The sequence below is a fragment of the Macrobrachium rosenbergii genome, chromosome 23, assembly GCF_040412425.1.
Source record: "Macrobrachium rosenbergii isolate ZJJX-2024 chromosome 23, ASM4041242v1, whole genome shotgun sequence".
Taxonomy (NCBI): Eukaryota; Metazoa; Arthropoda; class Malacostraca; order Decapoda; family Palaemonidae; genus Macrobrachium; species Macrobrachium rosenbergii.
This window is the reverse complement of record NC_089763.1, coordinates 61,576,363-61,596,275: the sequence shown is the minus strand read 5'-3', so window position 1 is coordinate 61,596,275 and position 19,913 is coordinate 61,576,363. Positions and strand designations below refer to the sequence as shown.

Below are 19,913 nucleotides of genomic sequence, written 5' to 3'. Positions count from 1 at the left end.
CCATAGAAAAAAGGGAGGCAAGTTCTAAAGAGCCATCTCTAATTGCTCTGTCTGAGCATGAAATAACTCCTAGCCAATCAGAGGCAAGGTCTTCAGCTAAATCCGGGCAGTCTTCAATCTTACTCCCTAGTGCCCCAATGGCCCAATCTAGGAAACTAAATATCTCAAACACCTTAAAAATATTCTTGATAAGGTGGTCTAGTTCGGCTGAGGAAAACATTATCTTGGCCGACAATAAAACCTTTCTATGGGATGAATCCACCAGACCAGAGAAGTCCCCTTGGGAGGAGGCAGGAACTCCCAATGAAGGAGCTTCCTTGGTGACATAGTAAGAGTATCTCATCTTCAACAATATGCTGGGCGGAAAGGCGAAAGTTGCTTTGCCCTGTTCTCTCTTAGTGACCAGCCAGGCATGAACTTCTTTGAGAGCTTTCTTCGAGGCAGAGGAAAGAACAAGCTTGAGTGGTCTGGTACCTTCCGACGGATGCTTTTTCATGAGGTAGGCAGAAGCTGGAGAAGTAGGCGAAGCAGGCAAGAAGAAGTCTGGGTAATTCTCCAGGAGGAAACGCAGGAGAGACGAGTAGGAAGAAGTGGGAACCGTATCCTGAACAATCTCTTCCCCCTCCGAAGAGATAGGAGACAATGATATATCCTTGGACTCTGGAGCAGACACAGATTTCTTCAAAAGACCCACAAGCTCGGACAATTGGCGCTAGAGTGGGGCTAAAGAATCTTCCTTGGCCGAAGAAGAAGGCGGAATAGCCAAAGAAGGAGCTGGGAATTCGATTGTGGGCACTGAAAGTTCGGGAGTAGGCACTGGCACCTGATGCTCATTGGCAGAATTCTGGCGCTCATCGGCGGTATTCTGGCGTGAGTCAGCGGGCTCATCAGTGGAAGTCTGGCGCAAGTTGGCAGGCGCTTGGCGCTCGGAAGAAGATGGGTGCTCAGAACGCTTATAGTGCTCAGGACTGTCTTCAAAGAAATAACGAAGATGAACAGGAGAATCAGGCTGAACTTGAAAGCTCCAGGAAAGTTGAGGGCTAGTCTCTCTGTACGTCTTGACAGCCACGAGAGAAGAATCGCTAATATTCGCATGTCTCTTGAGTGGGTGCAAAGAAGAAGAGTAGCGATAAGGCTTCTGGCGCGGACTGGAAGATTCCGAATCAGAAAGTCGATGCACAGGAAAGCCTTTCCAATGGCATTTAGTCGAAGCCTGGGAGCGCACGACAGGCTCGACGAAGGGGGCAACTGCCCATGGGCAAACCCCGCCAGCCTCCCTTGGACCTCCAGTATGTCTCCTCCCCGGTGCGGGGAGCAGGACAGTGACCTTCGTCTTGGAGCACTGGTGGGACGGACAGCCACCTCCTTAATATTCACAGCACTATCACTTCTCACTGCACTGTCAACACTTACATTTTTTTCATTACAGATTTAATAGCTGATCCCATTTCCATAATGGTACTAGATAATACAGTATATTTCTGATCAAACCTAGATTCAAGCTGGCAATGGCACTAAGAGCAGAATCATGGAAACCTGGAACAGGAGCAGATGGTAAAGTAGGAGGAGTTAGGATAGGAGGAGGAGGAGGAATTGGAGGAGTGATAGCTCTGTCATCCCCTATATTATCCAAAGGAATGGACAATTAGCCATACCCTACTTTTAACCCTAATGGCTACTTTCCTCTTCTTATCCCTTTCTAATTTGTCTAGATGAGATTTCAATGTTTTCCATTTCTTATCCTCCCAATCCTGACACACTATGCAAGTATTATCCTTACTACATTCTTGCCCCCTACATTTAGTGCATTTTGTATGAGAACCGTATGAAAGCTTAGTTAGCCTAGTTCTACAACCCTCAGAACAAAAGCGAATACTAGATGAACTGGAATCCGACATCGTTAACTAAATAAACTAAAGTTAACCCGAACGACAATTCAACAATGGCAGCAAGCCACAAAGCAACAAATTCTGAGTACTTCACCAAATTCATGCAAAGTAAAGCCAAAAGGCGAAGAAGCAGCTGCATGAAAACTTCCGATGTTAACTGGAAGCTGGCAGAAAACGAATCGAGCTATCTGCCAGTCTGTTTCCTCGAGTCCCGGATGATGGTGGGGCGTTGTCACACACCAGCGATAACAGCACCACCGCGTGAATTTTTATTTTCTAAGCTGCTGTAGGTTAGGGAACCAATAGCTATGTAATTACTTGGTAAGTTACTTATATAAAATCTATATTTAAACAGTCATCTTCCCCCATTGAGTGTTTTAGTTTTATCAGTTCTGGCAGCTTATCTGACCACCATGTAACTTTGTTTGGTTGGAACTGACTTTGGTATTGTCATATCTTCAGCATTTTTGATGAAACCGACAAAAAATTTTTTGTTACTTTCATTACGATCTTATAAATACTTAAAAGGTGGAATATTTCTGGTGTGCAATTCATATCACTCCCAAACTGCTCCATTAATGTTATAATGGGGGAACACTTTGCCGGATTATTTTGTAAGAAGGAAATTAATATTGGGAAATGACCACTAGTATGTTAATCACCTACTGAGTTCCAATCTTGCCTGTCTACAATATTTGATGAAAATATAGTTAAGCCTACCAGAAAAAAATGTTCCATGTGTTCATTTTGAATATGTGCTGATCTCATTATTATTTATACAGCACATATTTGAATCTATAAATTCCTCTATCATACTTCCTGTTTTATTTGGCTTTGTACAATTATAGTCCCATATTGGGTTGTGAGCATTAAAATCACCTACTGACATTATTAAATAGTTCTTTTAATACTTATATGTTATAATTTTTATTAGGTTCATTGTACAAATTATGAATTAAATAATTATAGCTTTTTATTTGTATTTTAAAAGCCAATAATCTCAAGTCAGTAGTATTTACGAGTACTTTGTCATAAAATACTCCTAAGTACATATATGGCAATACTTAAATTTCCTTCTTCCTCTCTCGATGAAAGATGCTAAAGTGTATTTACCTATTGTTGATATTGTTTTATAGACATGTTGTAAACATGCTGTAATATCACTGACTCGTACTCTTTAAGTAATCGTTCTATTTCACCCAGATGTAACCTGGTCTGTAGACCATTTATGTTCCATTGTATAATGCAGTTATCAAAATATTACTTTAAAGTGTTGAAGTTTTGTTTTATTTTTGTAGTTTAACAATTGGCATTTTTTCTAAGATTTATCAATGACGTTTATTTTTTTCATTGTAACAAATTAGGCGTCCAATGAATGCACAACCCTGTACAGTAGTGTCTTTGTTTCTGTATTTTATAAAATTTCTTTTCCTACAGTGTTTTTTTAACTATCTTTTGTTATGTTTCTGTTTTTGTTACACAATTCAATGAAACATTCATTACATCCACATGTGATTTCATGTATCATTCTTTTTGTCTACTCTTGCTGCACCAATAATTGGTGACAGGGTAGTATTCTCTTCTCCTTTCACATAATAGTTTTGTCTTTGGTTTTTCCTCTACTATTTCTTTGTGTTGGATATCTGCTTCCATTGGTTTTATTATCATTTTAGAGCTGTGTAACTAAGTAGCAACCCAATCTGAAACTCAACTCTTGATGAACATGAAAATTACAATGTTAAGGGACTTATGTATCTGTACGAATGAAAACTTGAGAAGGACAAGGGATTAATTATAAAAAGGATACACAGATCGTGGGTTTCACCAACAAAACAAAAGGGAGATCCACCTTCACTTTTTGCACCTCATCAAGACAGCAACTTCACACACCCCAAACTAGCAGAAGGTTTGGAATACAAGGTATTATTAAGAAGGGCAGCTTTGCTAGCTATACCATATATTACCTACTTTTTTGGTGGCAACAGATGCTGCACAGAAAAAACTTTCCTATTTGGAAACTGAGTCCTGAAAATTCGGTGCATGTACACACATCACAACTTATGTGCACAACCTAAATTCAGTGCTAATGTACTACAAATGAAAACCCAAAAAGAGACCACATACAAACCTACCAAAATAAATTTAACTACATACTAACCATAGTCATGTCATCAAGAAGATTGATTTTACGTGAAATTTCATCCTTCTCTTCCTGAGAAACTTTCTTATCTGCAATATATTTCTCAAAATGTTGCTTTATCAAGTGGTCCAACCGGAAACACTCGCCAGTCTTAACATCCTGAAAATAAAAAACGGAGATTCACTTTATGGTATCATCATCAGTAAAATACTGTACAGCTGCTGTGTGACTTGCAGAGTTCCATGATGCTGCAGACAGTGGCACCTTAATTTAATGGAGAGTTATGGTCTGCCCCTCTTGGTATGTAATAAAAATTCAACCTACACAATACCCTGAAACCAATTCACATAGCTTATAGTGCATGTGTACAGCATATATAGGTATTTTGTAATTATTCAATTTAAAAATATATACTTATTTAATTTCATATATTGTAGTTATTCAATTTGAAAATATACATATCATTCCATTTCAGATATATCTGCAAAGTGAACTGCTCCTACAAATACATACAAAACAGTACATATGCAACTCTAGTTAAGATGTGGTCAAGTTATGGAAAAACAATTGTTAAGCAAAAATACTGTAGGTTGAAAATACACCTCTTGTCCCAGGGGTAGTCCCTTTTTTTTCAAGGCATTTTCAGTAAGCTGATATATATCAAAATTTTCAATAAAAAGTTTATAAAATTAAAGGTAAAGGCATTAACTTTATAATGGACAAAATGAAACTCAAAACATTCTTAGAAATTAATTTACAATGGGTAGTTGAAAAAAAAGATAACAGAAAATGTAAAGAACTTTTGTAATTCTTACATCACAAAGATGATGTCAATAGTAGTAGTGCTTCAAATATATGTATACCTTAGCTAGTAAACAAACATAATTGCAATCCTGTACACTCACCCTTTTCTTTAGTTAGAGCATGACTAAATAACAATACAGATGGGTTCATTCCATTACCTGTGACGAATACAATCTCACTAGTCTCCCACAAGAAAAATATTGCAGAGAGAAATGAAAAACAATAATGTATTGTAAATACACTCACTGTGAAATATAGTAGTTATGTATTCAGAGCTTTTTATTCCTAAAAATAACTAAACATGAATTCTATTTTCATTCTAAGCAAATTCTTGTGAGTAGAACCTTCCTTTTTTTCTTGGAAAGAAAACAACTAAAACCTGACTGCTGGCTGAATGGCCATGAAGATCTGTTAGCCAATCACCTCCCTCACCATCACCATTGGTAAACAATATGCTGATGATCTTTTGATGATTCCCATCTAGAGCATCTCCTCAGCTTCTCCCTGGGTCAGTTCCCTATTAGCATATGGTAAAGGGCACATCTTTGCTCTGACTGGCTGTTTTGTCATCATTTCAATAAAATGTTCTCCCAAAGAATTACTTCCGCATAATTAATTAATTTTGGTATTCCTCCAGTAACTAATTCTGCTACTTGCTAAATTTGCCACTTCCATGGTTAAAATTCCAAACAGTCCTCATCCAGGATTACTTAGTGCTTGTCAGCTTCTACCATGATTAATAATTCTCTGGATTGTTGGTTAAGATGTCTTGGTATTCCTCCAGCAATTGCAATACTGTACCTGATTCTGCTTTGTTGAAACTGCCATTTTCGTGGTTGAGGTCCCAACCAGCCCTCATTTGGGATTACTAAATCCTTGTCAGCTTCTACCACGATTACAATAACACCAGGCATCTCTCTTCTTCAACGACAGCTATTTCTTGCTTCTTTCACTTCCCTCTCATAGCCAGTCAGGATGGTTTCATGAAAAGTCTTCAGTTCTTTTTCAACATCAAACTTACAATTCATGTGATTAACCACAATCTTGACTTTGTGTGACTGTCTCCAATGCAACCACAGCTTAGTATCTGCTAACAGAAGGCACTGGGGCACTGGCAGTTTTCTTCAGGAAGATAACGGGGTTTGAACCTGAAGGGAAATGAAAACCCTATCTTTTTAGTCTGGGAGCCGCGAGAGCCTCATGCAGTTACGTCTGCCTTAGGCAGCGCCCCGGTTAAATCCCTTATCAGAGAACTTATAGCACAGGGTTGGCACATATTCATTCTGGTTAACAGAAGCTTGTCACTGTTGTGATAGGATATCAGGTCTCGGGGGGTCTGCACTTTGACCCCCTATCCGCCGCATTGATGGATCAATTAATGGCTAAACATCTCCACTGGTTACACCTTTCCATTTGCGCTTCCGTGGCTAGTTTGAATGAATCGGGTCAAAACGCGACTACGCATCTACTGCGCATGCGCATTTTGCCAACCCAATGTAGGAATAGCCGCGCCTCCCTAAAAGGTTATACTCCCTGCAAATGAAGGGGTGGGCATAACCCAATGTACTTAATGCTAACTGGGAGGGTCTGAGGCTCTCGCGGCTCCCAGACTAAAAATAGGGTTTTCATTTCCCTTCGGTTCAAACCCTGTTTTTAGTCAAAGGGAGCCGCAGAGCCTCATGCAGGTGTACCAGAGAACATTTTAAAGAGGCTTTTGTATATTTATAAAGCTGTCAAACATCATTTGACAGGGAGGATGGACTTTTAGCCACTATCCCTAACCAAAAACACTTTTTTGCTTCCCCTGGGTTCAAACCGAAATTCACCTACGACTTTGCTGAGGGATATGCACACAGTCTGGACACCTCGCATTTGTTTAACCCTTTAACGCCGAAGCCCTATTTTCAAAAACGTCTCCCGTATCTGGCGGGCGTTCGGTGAGTTAGCGCCGAAGTGGAAAAAAAGTTTTTTTCAAAAAATCACAGCACGCTTAGTTTTTAAGATTAAGAATTCATTTTTGGCACATTTTTTTTGTCACTGCCTGAAGTTTAGTATGCAACCATCAGAAATGAAAAAAAATATCATTATCATATATAAATATTGGAATATATGACAGCAAAAAAAAAAACTTGTATATAATTGTATACAAATCGCGCTGTAAGCAAAACGGTTAAAGCTAATGAGTTAATTTTTTTAGTTGTATTGTACATTAAATTGCGATGATTTTGGTATATAACAAATTTTAAAACGATCAAAGCAACACAGAGAAAATATTATCACAAAATGATGCATGAATTCGTAACGCTCGGACGTAAAAAAATGTTTTTTTCAAAAATTCACCATAAATCGAAATATTGTGCTTTTTAGCTTACAATTGCAGTTTTCGACCATTTCGGTCGAGATAAAGTTGACCAGAAGTCGAATTTTTTCTATTTATCGTGATTTATAAGGAAATATTTCAAAACCGATAAAAGCTAAAACCATGAGTTATTTTTGTTGTATTGTACATGAAATTGCACACATTTTCATATATAAAACTTTATGTAACGACTAATATAAAGCGGTGCAAATATTACGACAACGAGATGAAAGAATTTCTGAGATATTCGGCCGAGTTACAGCAAGAGACGTAAGGAAAATTATTTTTTAAAAAATTCACCATAAATTGAAATATTGTGCTAGAGACTTCCAATTTATTGCAAAATGAAGTTAAACGATTGAATATTACTAGAATGTAAAAGTTTTAGCTTACGTAATTTTTTCCAGAAATTTTTACTTCATTTGTTGCAAAATGAAGATACATGATTGAATATTACTAGAATGTGAGAGTTTTAGCTTATAATTGCATTTTTACCATTTTGGCAGTTAAAGTTGACTGAAGCTTGAAATTTTGGCAGTTATCGTGATTTATGTGAAAATGTTTCAAAACTGATAAAAGCTACAACCATGAGTTATTTTCTGTTGTATTCTACATGAAATTGCACACATTTCCATATATAAAACTTTATGTAACAACTAATATAAAACAGTGCAAACATTACGACAACGCGTGATTTAAAGAATTTCTGGCGCGGACGTAAGGAAAAAGTTTTTTGCAGAAATTCACCATAAATCGAAATATTGTGTTAGAGACTTCCAATTGGTTGCAAAATGAAGGTAAATGATTGAATATTACTAGATAGTAAGAGTTTTAGCTTATAATTGCGTTTTTACCATTTCGGTCGAGTCAAAGTTGACCGAAGGTTGAAATTTTGGCAGTTATCGTGGTTTATATGAAAATATTTCCAAACTGATAAAAGCTACAACCATGGGTTGTATTTTACTGTATTGTACATGAATTTGCACACATTTTCATATATAAAACTTTATGTAATGGGTAATATAGAACAGTGCAAAAATTACGACAAAATGACGAAAGAATTTATGAAATTTTCGGCTGAGTTACCGCCGTCTGCGTAAGAAAAAAGTTTTTCAAAAATTCACCATAAATCGAAATATTGTGCTAGAGACTTCCAATTTGTTGCAAAATGAAGGTACATGATTGAATATTACTAGAATGTAAGAGTTTTAGCTTACAATTGCATTTTTTCGACCATTTCAGTCGAGTCAAAGACCGGTTGACATTTTTGTAGTCGACGTGCGGTATGTCCACTTGGCACCCAACAGACAATTTTAGTCGATGTATGATATGTCCAATAGGCGTTTAAGGGTTAACATAGTGTTTGACAAACACTCCATGCCCAGACCACCCCGTGTACTTGGATACGTCCTCCATACTAAAGTTACCGAAAAAGGCAAGTGAGGCTGCGTACTTACGGAGGTGATGTGACTTTGGGTCTCATCCTGGGCACAGATCTACAATTAACTTACAAATGCTGGTTCTGAGGCTATCTAGGAAAAGTGGGGTGCTTTCGTTTGGTACCAAAAAGAGGGGCCCTTGCGCGATATGGTTGGTGCGATCAAGGTACTTTTTCACTGTGGCCACTGGACACAGCTTCGGATTAGAGGGCAAAGAAGGGATAACTATGGGTTTCCGTCTATGAAACGGATTCTCATTTTTAGCTAAAAAATCTCCGAATGAAAAAGTTACTTTATTCTTTCCGAAAGAACAAAACTGATCTCCTCTTTTTAGCGCATGGATCTCCGCTGATCTGGCTCCCATCGCCAGGCCAACTAAAAACGTTTTTTCTAACAAAAATTTCATATTATTGTCTGAACGTTTGTTCAGAGCAGCTAGGACTATATCTAGATCCCATGATAATTCACATGGTTGTTCACTCGGCCTGTGGAGAGCCACTGATCTCATCATCAAATTCAAACACTTCTGAATGCACCTCTACTCTGAATCCATACCTTAAAGGAACTGCAAGGGCCGCCTTGTGATTTTTAATAGTGGAGGGAGCCAACTTTTTTACGTCAAATACAAACACAAAGAACTCCCCCATGAAGTTATTATCGATGGTAGTTGGTTTGCGGTCCCTAACAAATGAGACAAATTTGTTCCACACTACTGATACTGTTTGGCGGATTTCCCCTTAACATTAGTGATTAAGAATTCTCTGACTTCAGGTGACCATTCCATGAAGCACAGGGATCTGAGAAAGTCCACACATGAAGGCTTTTCGTCAGAAAGGAGGAGGCGTAGACAGTTATCCCTTGAACCTGCTGGGAAAGAATAGGAAGAAGTAGTGGCTTGTGATGAAAAGTCAGCTTCTGTAGGGTTGGAAACCAAGGGCTGTTCGGCCACACTGGAGCAATCACTACTCCCCTCCCCTTGAACTCCTTGAGGAGTTGTACTACTTTCATTAATAAATTCGTTGGGGGAAACAGATAAATGTTCCACAGCAGGTTCCAGTCCAGCAAAAGCGCGTCTCTGGCCACTGCTTGAAGGTCGTGATAGGGGGTGACAAAATTCGGTAATTTGCAATTGTCACGTGTTGCGAACAGATCTACAATTAATACCGATATGACAATATTTATAAAACATTTTAAAATTTTGCGCAGGTGCAGGCAGCAGCATACAATCAGGCAGCGAGAGAGACCAAATTAAAATAGACCAACTTCTTTTCCTCCATCTCTTTATCCCATCCTCTAGTTAAAAAAGTAAAAGAAAATCATAAAAGTATTGTTGGTAACATTATACTCTTATGTAAATGCATACAGTAAACCGCCCGTATTCGTGTTCTCAGGATTCGCGGATTTCTCTGTGGAACGTATTACCCATTACTCGCAGAAAATTCGCCCAGTCGCGATATTTTTCACTGAGAAAATTCACTAATTACTGTATTTTCATATTTTCATGACTAAATGTACTTTTTGTGATAAAACTATTAAAATACTCAGGTATAAGCATTTCAAGAGAGTTTTTCTTGTATTTACTATCAAAATAGGCAGTTCTAAGTGTTTTTAGAGGGGTTTTAAGTATTCGTGGATTTTAGCTATTCGTGGGATGTGTGGTACGCATCCCCCACAAATACGGGGGGTTTACTGTACAGCCATAAACAACGGAATGAGAAACTTGTTCTGCTTATAACCGAATTGGATAACATCAGTCGTTTTGATTGTATTTCAACCATCGTACGGTAGTAAACAATTACCCTAGTTATAGCACAAATAACATTGAGCAGAATAGGACTGATATATTTTTACATTATACCCTTATTCGGTATGGATAAAAGATCGGCAAGGAAATATACTGCTAAATTTAAGCTGCAAGTTGTAGCTGAAGCTGAGAAAACAATGTTCGAGCTGCTAATGACTATAAATTATCGTGCATTGGCAACATGGATGAAACTCGCCTGTATTAAAGCTTGTATTATGATGAAATCAAGTGAAAATAGCAAACAGAATCATCATTCTTTTTTTACACAAACATGCCCCCAAACGGCCAACGTCATCTATTAAAAAAAAAATAGCTAAATTAATTTCACAACGAGACGTATCAAGTTATATTTCGACTTAAAAACACTTCGTATGAGGAAAAACAACCTTGCCCCATATCAATAAAGTATCTAGATATTCATTTACGCTAACTAGAAGCATCTCTCTGAACTGAGTTAAATACGGCAAAATAAACTTACCACGTACCCGATTTCCAAACCAAAACACTGATCATTATGATCGCAATTTATAATACAAAAGCAATATAAGAATATATGCAATATTATTGGTTACAGTGAATTAAAGCATTACATTTTAAAAGATTCATGGAAAAGATGCACATTCGTTATGTTGATGTTTGTATAATATGATATTAATATGTGAATATAGAGTACAGTATATTGTAGGCTATAATTAATTTACAACACCTGTGTATCTGATATCTAACCCCATCTCTTACGACGGTCCTGATTGCCCATTGATCAGCCAGTCACAGGGCTGGAAACTTGTCAGTCTCTTCCAGCCGTCACCGAGTCAACATCTACACTGTGACCTCTCCTCATGAAATGTCTTTCAAAAGTTATAACTTTCATCACACCTCAGTTTCACCTGAAGAAAAGTAGTGTTTCTCAATTTCATCACTAAACATTGTCAAACCATTGATTTAAGGATTATAATGATATATATGAATTACTTCAGTAAACTTAATGCTAAAATATATAGTGAAATAAACATGAAACTTTTAATATAAATATTCTTTCATTCCTTACATGACATCACAGTGCATTTATCATTTACCGTCTTGTGTTTCATACAATATCATAGCTTAAATGGCATGGATGACAATGCTACCAAAAAATTATAGGTAGGGCTATCTATATGAAAATAACAAGCAAAAGATTAAAAATATTAATAAGAGTGGGGATGTGCACAGACAATAGCCTCATGTTTATTTCACTATATATATTTTAGTGATACGTTTACTGAAGTACATAATTCACATATCATTATAATTCTTAAATCATTGGCTTGACGATGTTTAGTGATGAACTTGCAAAACACTACTTTTCTTTGGGGAAAACTGAGGTGTAATGAAAGTTATAACTTTGGAAAGACATGTTTCATGAGGAGAGGTCACAGCGTAGATGCTGACTCGGTGACGGCTGGAAGAGACTGACGAGTTTCCAGCCTTGTGACTGGCTGATCAATAGCCAATCAGGAGCATTGTAAGAGACGGGGTTGGATATCAGATGCATGGTACTATGAACTGATAATAGGCTACCGTATATGTAAATGATATACCATAGTGTAGGCTAATCTAATTTCAATTTCTCTTCGTACTGAATTATCATAAGTCACTCTGCATGAACCTCCAGAATTATCTGATATTAATGATTACTATACCGTGTATGTATAGAGTATACTTTATAGTGTAGGCTAGGCTATATTCGAGACACGTTTTTTCAACAAACGATGGGTTTTTCAGAGCCTAACGCCATCATAAGTAGGATAATACCAGTATAAGCATTTTTAGCTTTTTTGTGGGTTTGAACTATCAAAATAGGCAGTTCTAAGTGTTTTTAGAAGGGTTCTAAGTACAGTATTCGCAGATTTTAGCTATTCGTGGGGGTGTGTGTATGCATGCCCCATGATTCACGGAGGTTTACTGTGTGTATGTATGTATGTGTGTATGTATATATATATATATATATATATATATATATATATATATATATATATATATATATATATATATATATATATATATATATATATATATATATATATATATATATATATATATATATATATATATATATAAACCCAGATTCATGGAGGATGCGTTCCAGACCCCCGGCCAATAGTTAAAATCCACCAATACAATCCCCCCTCTCTAAAAATGCTTATAACTGTCTATCTTGAAAGTTCAAATACCAAATGTATACCTAAAGTATCATCCTACATCAAATATACCTTAAATTATTACCCTACTACTACTATATTAATCTTTGAAATTATACTATTAATATAATTTCAAAGTCATCTTAAACATTAGTACCCTTAAAAATATTTACATCCGTACTTCTAAGGCCTCCAGCAGAGAGAGAGAGTTTCTGAGGGCAACATTCTTCCCCTCCGGCCAATATCTCAAACTCAAGTAAACTGACATTTACCCTCCCCCCTTCTTTTCTCAAGTCAGCATAAAAAGACTGGGAATCACTATTTGTTTGTTTAAAATGTTAAATAATTTACTACACAAATGCATGAAAAATATTATATTATATATATTTTACTGTTATTATTATTTAATCTTATCAATATTTGAAAATTAGTACTTATTGGGTAAATCATTTATTTATCATACAAAAGAAGCATATACACATATTACATGCCAAAAAAATTCTCTCATGTAAAAGAGAGAGAGAGAGAGAGAGAGAGAGAGAGAGAGAGATTATTATTTTTATTCAATGTTATTATCTAACCTTACTAAACTTAATATTATTTGAAAATTAGTACTGTAAATCATTATTTCATCATACAATGTACCCTCTAAGAATGCTTATACTATCATCCTGAAACACTTATATACCATTTTAATATAATTTCAAAAGTACACTAATATAATTTTAATATTTCAATAGTATCAATTCTGAGCATCTATCTACGCTTTAATGAGGTCTGGGTTTGTCCTGAATGGAGGGGAGAAAACCAGTCTCTCTCTCTCTTTGAGTTATGTATTTAATTTTACAGTATTATTATTTTTATTATTATTATCATTATTTGGAGGTAACAGACCCTCTTTCAAGCACGTTTTGTTCAAGAGAATTGCAACATCAGTGGTATTGATTTTATAATTTTATATATGGTCTTCTTAATTCTTATTACTTTCTTCTCGTCAGGGCCGGTATCTGTTAATAACTGGCTGATGTTCATAGTCTGAATAAGGAATTGGTTTCTTGAAATATTAATTTTATTTCATAAAAGAAATGGAAGTTAAAAGTGGTGTTTGATCGCCGTAGTTTCTGGAAATCAGGATTTGTTGTATTCTTGTGTAGAGTCTTCATTGTTGTTCTAAGGGCGTAGCAGAATTCCAACATTTCCAACCGTATCATCAGTTCATTTTCAAGGAAGGGTGGGCTTGTTCTGGTTGGAATGGGGTCGTCAGACGGTATTTATAGTATCCTGGGTGTCCCGTGCTGTGAGAGCTGAATTTTCATTGGCTGATTACCGTCGAGAATTGTAAGGGAATCTTACTTTTAATCCTTTGGGTATCTTGAAAACAACGAGTCCTGCATTTTCATGAGTTTTTCACTAAAAAAACCCCTCCAAATATTGACCATTCTGCTGGTTTGGATGCATATTTCTTCCGATTGGCGTCGGACTGGCATCGTCCGAAATACCACCGAAAATCATAAGAAAACCTTACTTTTAATCCTTTGGGTTTCTTGAAAACAATGTAACCTGCATTTATATTGAGTTTTTCAACAGAAAACCTCCAAAATTTGACCATTCTGAAGCTCTACAGTGAACCCCCCGTATTCGCGGGGGATGCGTCCCACACACCCCCCGCGAATAGGTCAAATCCGCCAATGCTTAAAACCCCTCTAAAAACACTTAGAACTGCCCATTTTGATAGCTTAAACCAAGAAAAACCCTGTAAAAATGCTTATACCTGAGTATTTTAATAGTTTTATCACAAAAAGTGCATTTATTCAAGAAAATTATATGAAAATACAGTAATTGGTGAATTTAGTGAAAAATATCGCGAATGGGCGAATTTTCCACGAATGATGGCTAGATATGTTCCACAGAGAAACCCACGAATGGGCGAGTCCGCGAGCCACGAGAACGCGAATACGGGGGGTTTACTGTATTTCGTCCATCGGATCGGCGTTGTCAGTGTCATAAACCTGGAAGAAGCGTTGTAACCAAGGAAATAATTTTTTTATTAATATATTTGAAAAGCGTCATAAACTCAGAATGTGTAACCTGAGCCCATCGTAACTCCAGAGACTGTCTGTATATGTATATGTGTATATATATGTATATATGTGTGTATATATATATATATATATATATATATATATATATATATATATATATATATATATATATATATATATATATATATATATATATATATATATATATATATATATATATATATTATATATGAATGTCTTTTACTGTAATACTACAGTATAATATGAAGACAAAAAGGCCCATAAAACACTATTTGAATGTTGCAACCATATATTTCAGGCACTTCCTTCTATGGCCCTGTTCACTGGTAAAATATGGACAGATGAAATGTTACAAGGGTATATATACAAAGCATACATAGGTGTGGCATTATTTCAAGGGTATATATACAAAGCATATATAGGTGTGGCATAAGTCTCCGATGGTCTGAAGGTGACCGTTTCCTAAGAAGGAGGAGAATAAACAATTCCCTAGTGGTTTTTGGCCTCATTAACTCCCGTTTGGCGATGATTCTGGTGGTCGTGTTCCCTGGAACACCTTCAGAAGCGGTCTGAGGATTAAAGCATCGATGTCGTCCGATTTCCAATGTCCTCCTGACAAGTTCATATTGTTGGTTTGATTGATGATAGCATATTCCAGCATCTTTCTTTTGTACGGACAGCTACTTTTGAAAACCAGCTCCGCCCCACTCCAGTTTATGGAATGGCCTGTATCTCTGATATGTAGGAAAATCCCCGATCTCTCCGAAGCATATCGTACCGATCTTTTGTGCTCTATTATTCTTTGCAAGAGCGATCTACCTGTCTCCCCTACGTAAATCTCATTACAATTGCTGCACGGTATCTTGTAAACTTCGGCTTCTTCCCCTTTGTTATTTAACCATTTTGCTGCGGAGAACGTCAATAGTCGCCATAGATGCCTGCATCTTCGCTGCGGAGAACGACTTTTCTCCGCGTCACGTGAGAAATTTTTACTATGCGCCTCTTTCAGATGACGTATTCAGCTTCTAGATACTGCCATCTGTTGCCGATTTTATGAACTACTCACTGGCTTAGACGCTCTTCAATCTTCTCTCAAGTCATTCACTGAATTTGCTAAGTTTTTGTTATTTTTACGCTATGTCATCATGAAATAATGATATATATCCATATTTTACGATAGCAGCATATGTATTTTGCTATATAAATCAATATTATTCATGGATTTATCGTCATATAACGCTAGCCAAAGTTCCCTTACCGAAAGTGATAGCTTGTTTACATTAGGATCTGAAGGGTTGCCATGACAATTACACAAATATATATGTATTTCATCGTGAATGAAGTTCAAAATGTAACAGATAATGGTGTTTCCAGATACTGATAAACATATTTACTTAAGTAAATGAATAATAGTCAAATAAATTTAGAATAATTTGTTTTCAAATTTGTTTACATATGACAAGGTGCATACAAATATGAGATCAAATTTGTAGATAAATTCTTGTTTTTCAATAGAATAAACCTTGCATTTAGTAATAAAATCAAATATACGATATACTATTGGCGAAATACTCGAAATTGCTTTGTTTTGATTAGTCAGCTGACTTTGTCCCTTTAATTTTTCCCTTTAACTCTGGGCATAGCCTAGTTATTTTTTCCTTTTCTTTTATAGGTATAAGATGGCCTCTACTTCTCGTGAGTTATCTTTGGAAGAAATTGATGACATTTTATTTGGATCTGATTCAGAATTTGGGTCAGATATAGACGATCCTACACCAAATGATGATGATGATGATGATGATATGGATGAAGATGTTCCAGCAACATGCTCATCAACCATAAATTCATTGTATTGGAATAAAATTGCTAATAATAATGACCCTATTCAATTAGGTAATGTTCTTGATTACACAGCTTCCCATAAGATAATTGATTTTGAAAACTTAAATCTTACGATTGTTTAACAAGATTTTTTCCAGAAAAAATTTATGAACATGTTGCAAAAGAAACTAATAAGTATTTTAAATCAATGATAGCTACAAAACATCCTTTGCCAAGAAGATCAAGATACCACCAGTGGTCAGATGTAACTTCTGATGACATAAAAGCTGTTGTTGCTATTGAAATAGCAATGGGTATACTTCATAAACCCACAATTGAAAGTTACTTTAGTGAAAGTAGCTTTTTATTTGATACCCCTGGCTTCAGAGAAGTTTTTTCAAGGGATAAGTATCAGTTGATTAGATCAGCTATTCATTTTAGTGATAATGATAAGAAAGATGGAAATGATAGACTAACTAAGATCAGGCCAATATTAGATATGGTAAAAGATTTATATGGGAAGTACTATGTAAGCAATAAAGAAATCAGTATTGATGAAAGCATGATAAAATTTAAAGGTAGACTATTTTTCAAACAATATTTACCATCAAAGCCTTCAACTAAATGGGGAATAAAGGTAAGGTCAATGACAGATGCACATATAGGTTACCTGCTTAAATTTAATGTATATATACTGGGAAGGATTCTGCACGTCAGCCATCAGAAGGGTTGGGTACTCATGTTGTTTTGTCTTTGTTAGAGAGTTATGAAAACAAAGGTCATATTATTTACATGGACAGTTTTTATAACAGTGTGGATCTTTATGACAAACTACTTGAGAAAAAAACTTTAGCTTGTGGAACAGTTAGGATAAATAGGAAGGGTCTGCCAGCTGAAATGAAACAAATAACTGTGAAAAAGGGAGCTTTACCAGTAACATGGGTGAAAAGTGATGGTAAAATGCTTGCTTGTTCTTGGCAAGATACAACCAGGGTTAATTTACTGTCTAGTTTTGGGACAGTAGGTACATATAAAGTGAAAATTCATTCAAAGAAAGGTGACAGAGAAATTGATAAGCCCTCCGTTCATGTAGAATATAATAAGTATATGGGGGGAGTTGATAAGTTTGATCAACTTTGTTCAACATATCCTTACAAAAGAAAGAGCCAGAAATGGTACCAACCCATCTGGCACTTTATAGTTGAGGCAGCATTAGTAAACTCAAACATATGTTATAATATCCAGAATCCCACTGCCATGCTTGATAAAAAAAAAATTCAGGGAAAAAATTATTAACACTTTGTTAGAAGGGTATAAGGGGAGCAAAACTCAAAGAAGGGGTAGGTATAGGTATTCAAATCCTATGGAATCTAGACTAACTGAAAGGCATTTTCCAGCACAGTATGTTGACAAAAACCACAAACCCCAGTGTATTGTATGCTCTATCTTGCCAAAGAATTGCTTGAAGAAAGGTAAAGGAGAATGTAAGAGAAAGCAAACAACCTATTTTTGTGATCAGTGTGTTGAAAAACCACCTCTTTGTATCATTCCATGTTTTGAGACTTATCATACCTTTAAAGTGTACAAAAAACGTTGCCAATGTGGAAAATAAAAGTATGAGACATTGATGAATTTGCTAGAGGATTATTGGTGAAATTAATAAAGTCATCTAAGAAAAAGAATTTGTGCCATTTTTCTTCATTTTTACCCTTTTATCGAATAATTTACGTCCGAAAATGATATATCCAAGCAAAAATATTGTGAAATTCTGAAAATACAATGGTTCTAGAACACACAAAAATTGGTTTCAGTAAATTTTAAGCATTTTCAATTTTTCATTGAAAATGTGCACAAAGCTGTGAAACGTACGTATTTGTAAATCCGCAACGAAAGGGTTAAGTATACGTTAATGAGCGAACTCCCGATGGATTTGGGATAATGGAAAATAAAAGGATTGTTAGACCTGAGTTGTTCGGTGGCTTTTTGGGTGTTTTCGTTGTACGGAAGCTTTATTTTTTTGTTAAAATCTATTTGTTTGTTGTGAGTGGGACCTCTATAGTATATTTTATTCACTTTGTTAATAGCCCTCTCGATAATGTGTGGTGGATATAGTTGCGTTAGGTGTTGGCGGATCGTGTTTAATTCTTTATCTAGGTACCCATTTGAACATATCCTAAGTCCTCTGAGGAATAAGTTGCACCCTACCATGATCTTTACGGAGACATTGTGGTAGCTTAAGAAATGAATGTAGGAAACAGCGAAAGTGGGTTTTCTATATACTATAAATGCATATCTGTTCTGTTCTCTTATGATCAGTACATCTAGGAACAGCAGTTTTCCATCCTTTTCGCCTTCTGTTCTGAATTTTATGGTCGGAACTAGCGAATTTAGCTTATTAAAAATTCATTAAAGTCTCCCCATCTATTGTCCCAGAAAGTAAAATCATCATCTACGTATCTAAGCCAGATCATATTACGGGGTTTGATAGACGACAAAATTTCTGTTTCAAAACATTCCATGTACAAGTTTGCTAAAAGAGGTGATAGGGGACTGCCCATGCTACAGCCAAATTTTTGTTTGTAAAACTTACCATTGAAAGAGAACACGTTGTTAGTTACACAGAGGTTGATAAGTTTGAGAGTTTTATCTATGCCAAGAGGAAAATGGTCTTCATATGGTTGTAACTTCCTCTTTAAAAAAGACATCATGTCGGCGATCGGGACTTTAGTATATAATGACTCCATGTCGGGGCTGAGCAATTTGATGTTATTTGAGGGGATGTTTAAACTATTAAGTTTTTGTATAAAATCCTCTGCATGTTTGACGTGGGAGGACGAGAAGGTTCCTAGAAAGGGTGATAACAGGTCTGCAAGCCATTTTGATAATTTACACATGAAAGAGCCCCTGCTAGATATTATGGTACATAAAGGAGTCCCATCTCTACGTGTTTTCAGGAGACCGTAGAAATAGGGGAGAGAGGGGTTAATTATCTTGAATGTCTCAAGTAATTCTATGTTGTTCTTATTGGCCCCTATAGGTCAAATCCGCGAATGCTTAAAACCCCTCTAAAAACACTTAGAACTGCCCATTTTGATAGCTTAAACAAAAAAAAAAAAAAACAGTAAAAATGCTTATACCTGAGTATTTTAATAGTTTTATCACAAAAAGTGCATTTATTCATGAAAATTATATGAAAATACAGTAATCAGTGAATATTTCTCAGTGAAAAATACCGTGAACGGGCAAATTTTCCGCGAAAAATGGCTAGATATGTTCCACAGAGAAACCCACGAATATGTGAGTCTGCGAACCATGAGAACGCGAACACGGGGGGTTTACTGTATCAATATCTGGAAACACCATTATCTGTCACATTTTGAACTTCATTCACGATGAAATACATATATATTCATG

General features: G+C 36.1%; 1 protein-coding gene and 1 pseudogene across 2 annotated transcripts in view; one reads left to right on the top strand and one right to left on the bottom strand.

Moving 5' to 3' along the window:
- GlyRS (glycine--tRNA ligase) overlaps nt 1–19,913 on the bottom strand; it is a 615,776-nt gene that overhangs the window by 417,434 nt on the left and 178,429 nt on the right. For both annotated transcript variants that reach the window (XM_067126048.1, XM_067126050.1), the window contains exon 5: nt 4,048–4,188. In XM_067126048.1, coding sequence (XP_066982149.1) covers nt 4,048–4,188 — 141 coding nt within the window. The remainder of the gene's footprint in view (nt 1–4,047; nt 4,189–19,913) is intronic.
- Nucleotides 16,580–18,320, top strand: LOC136851219 (piggyBac transposable element-derived protein 4-like; annotated as a pseudogene).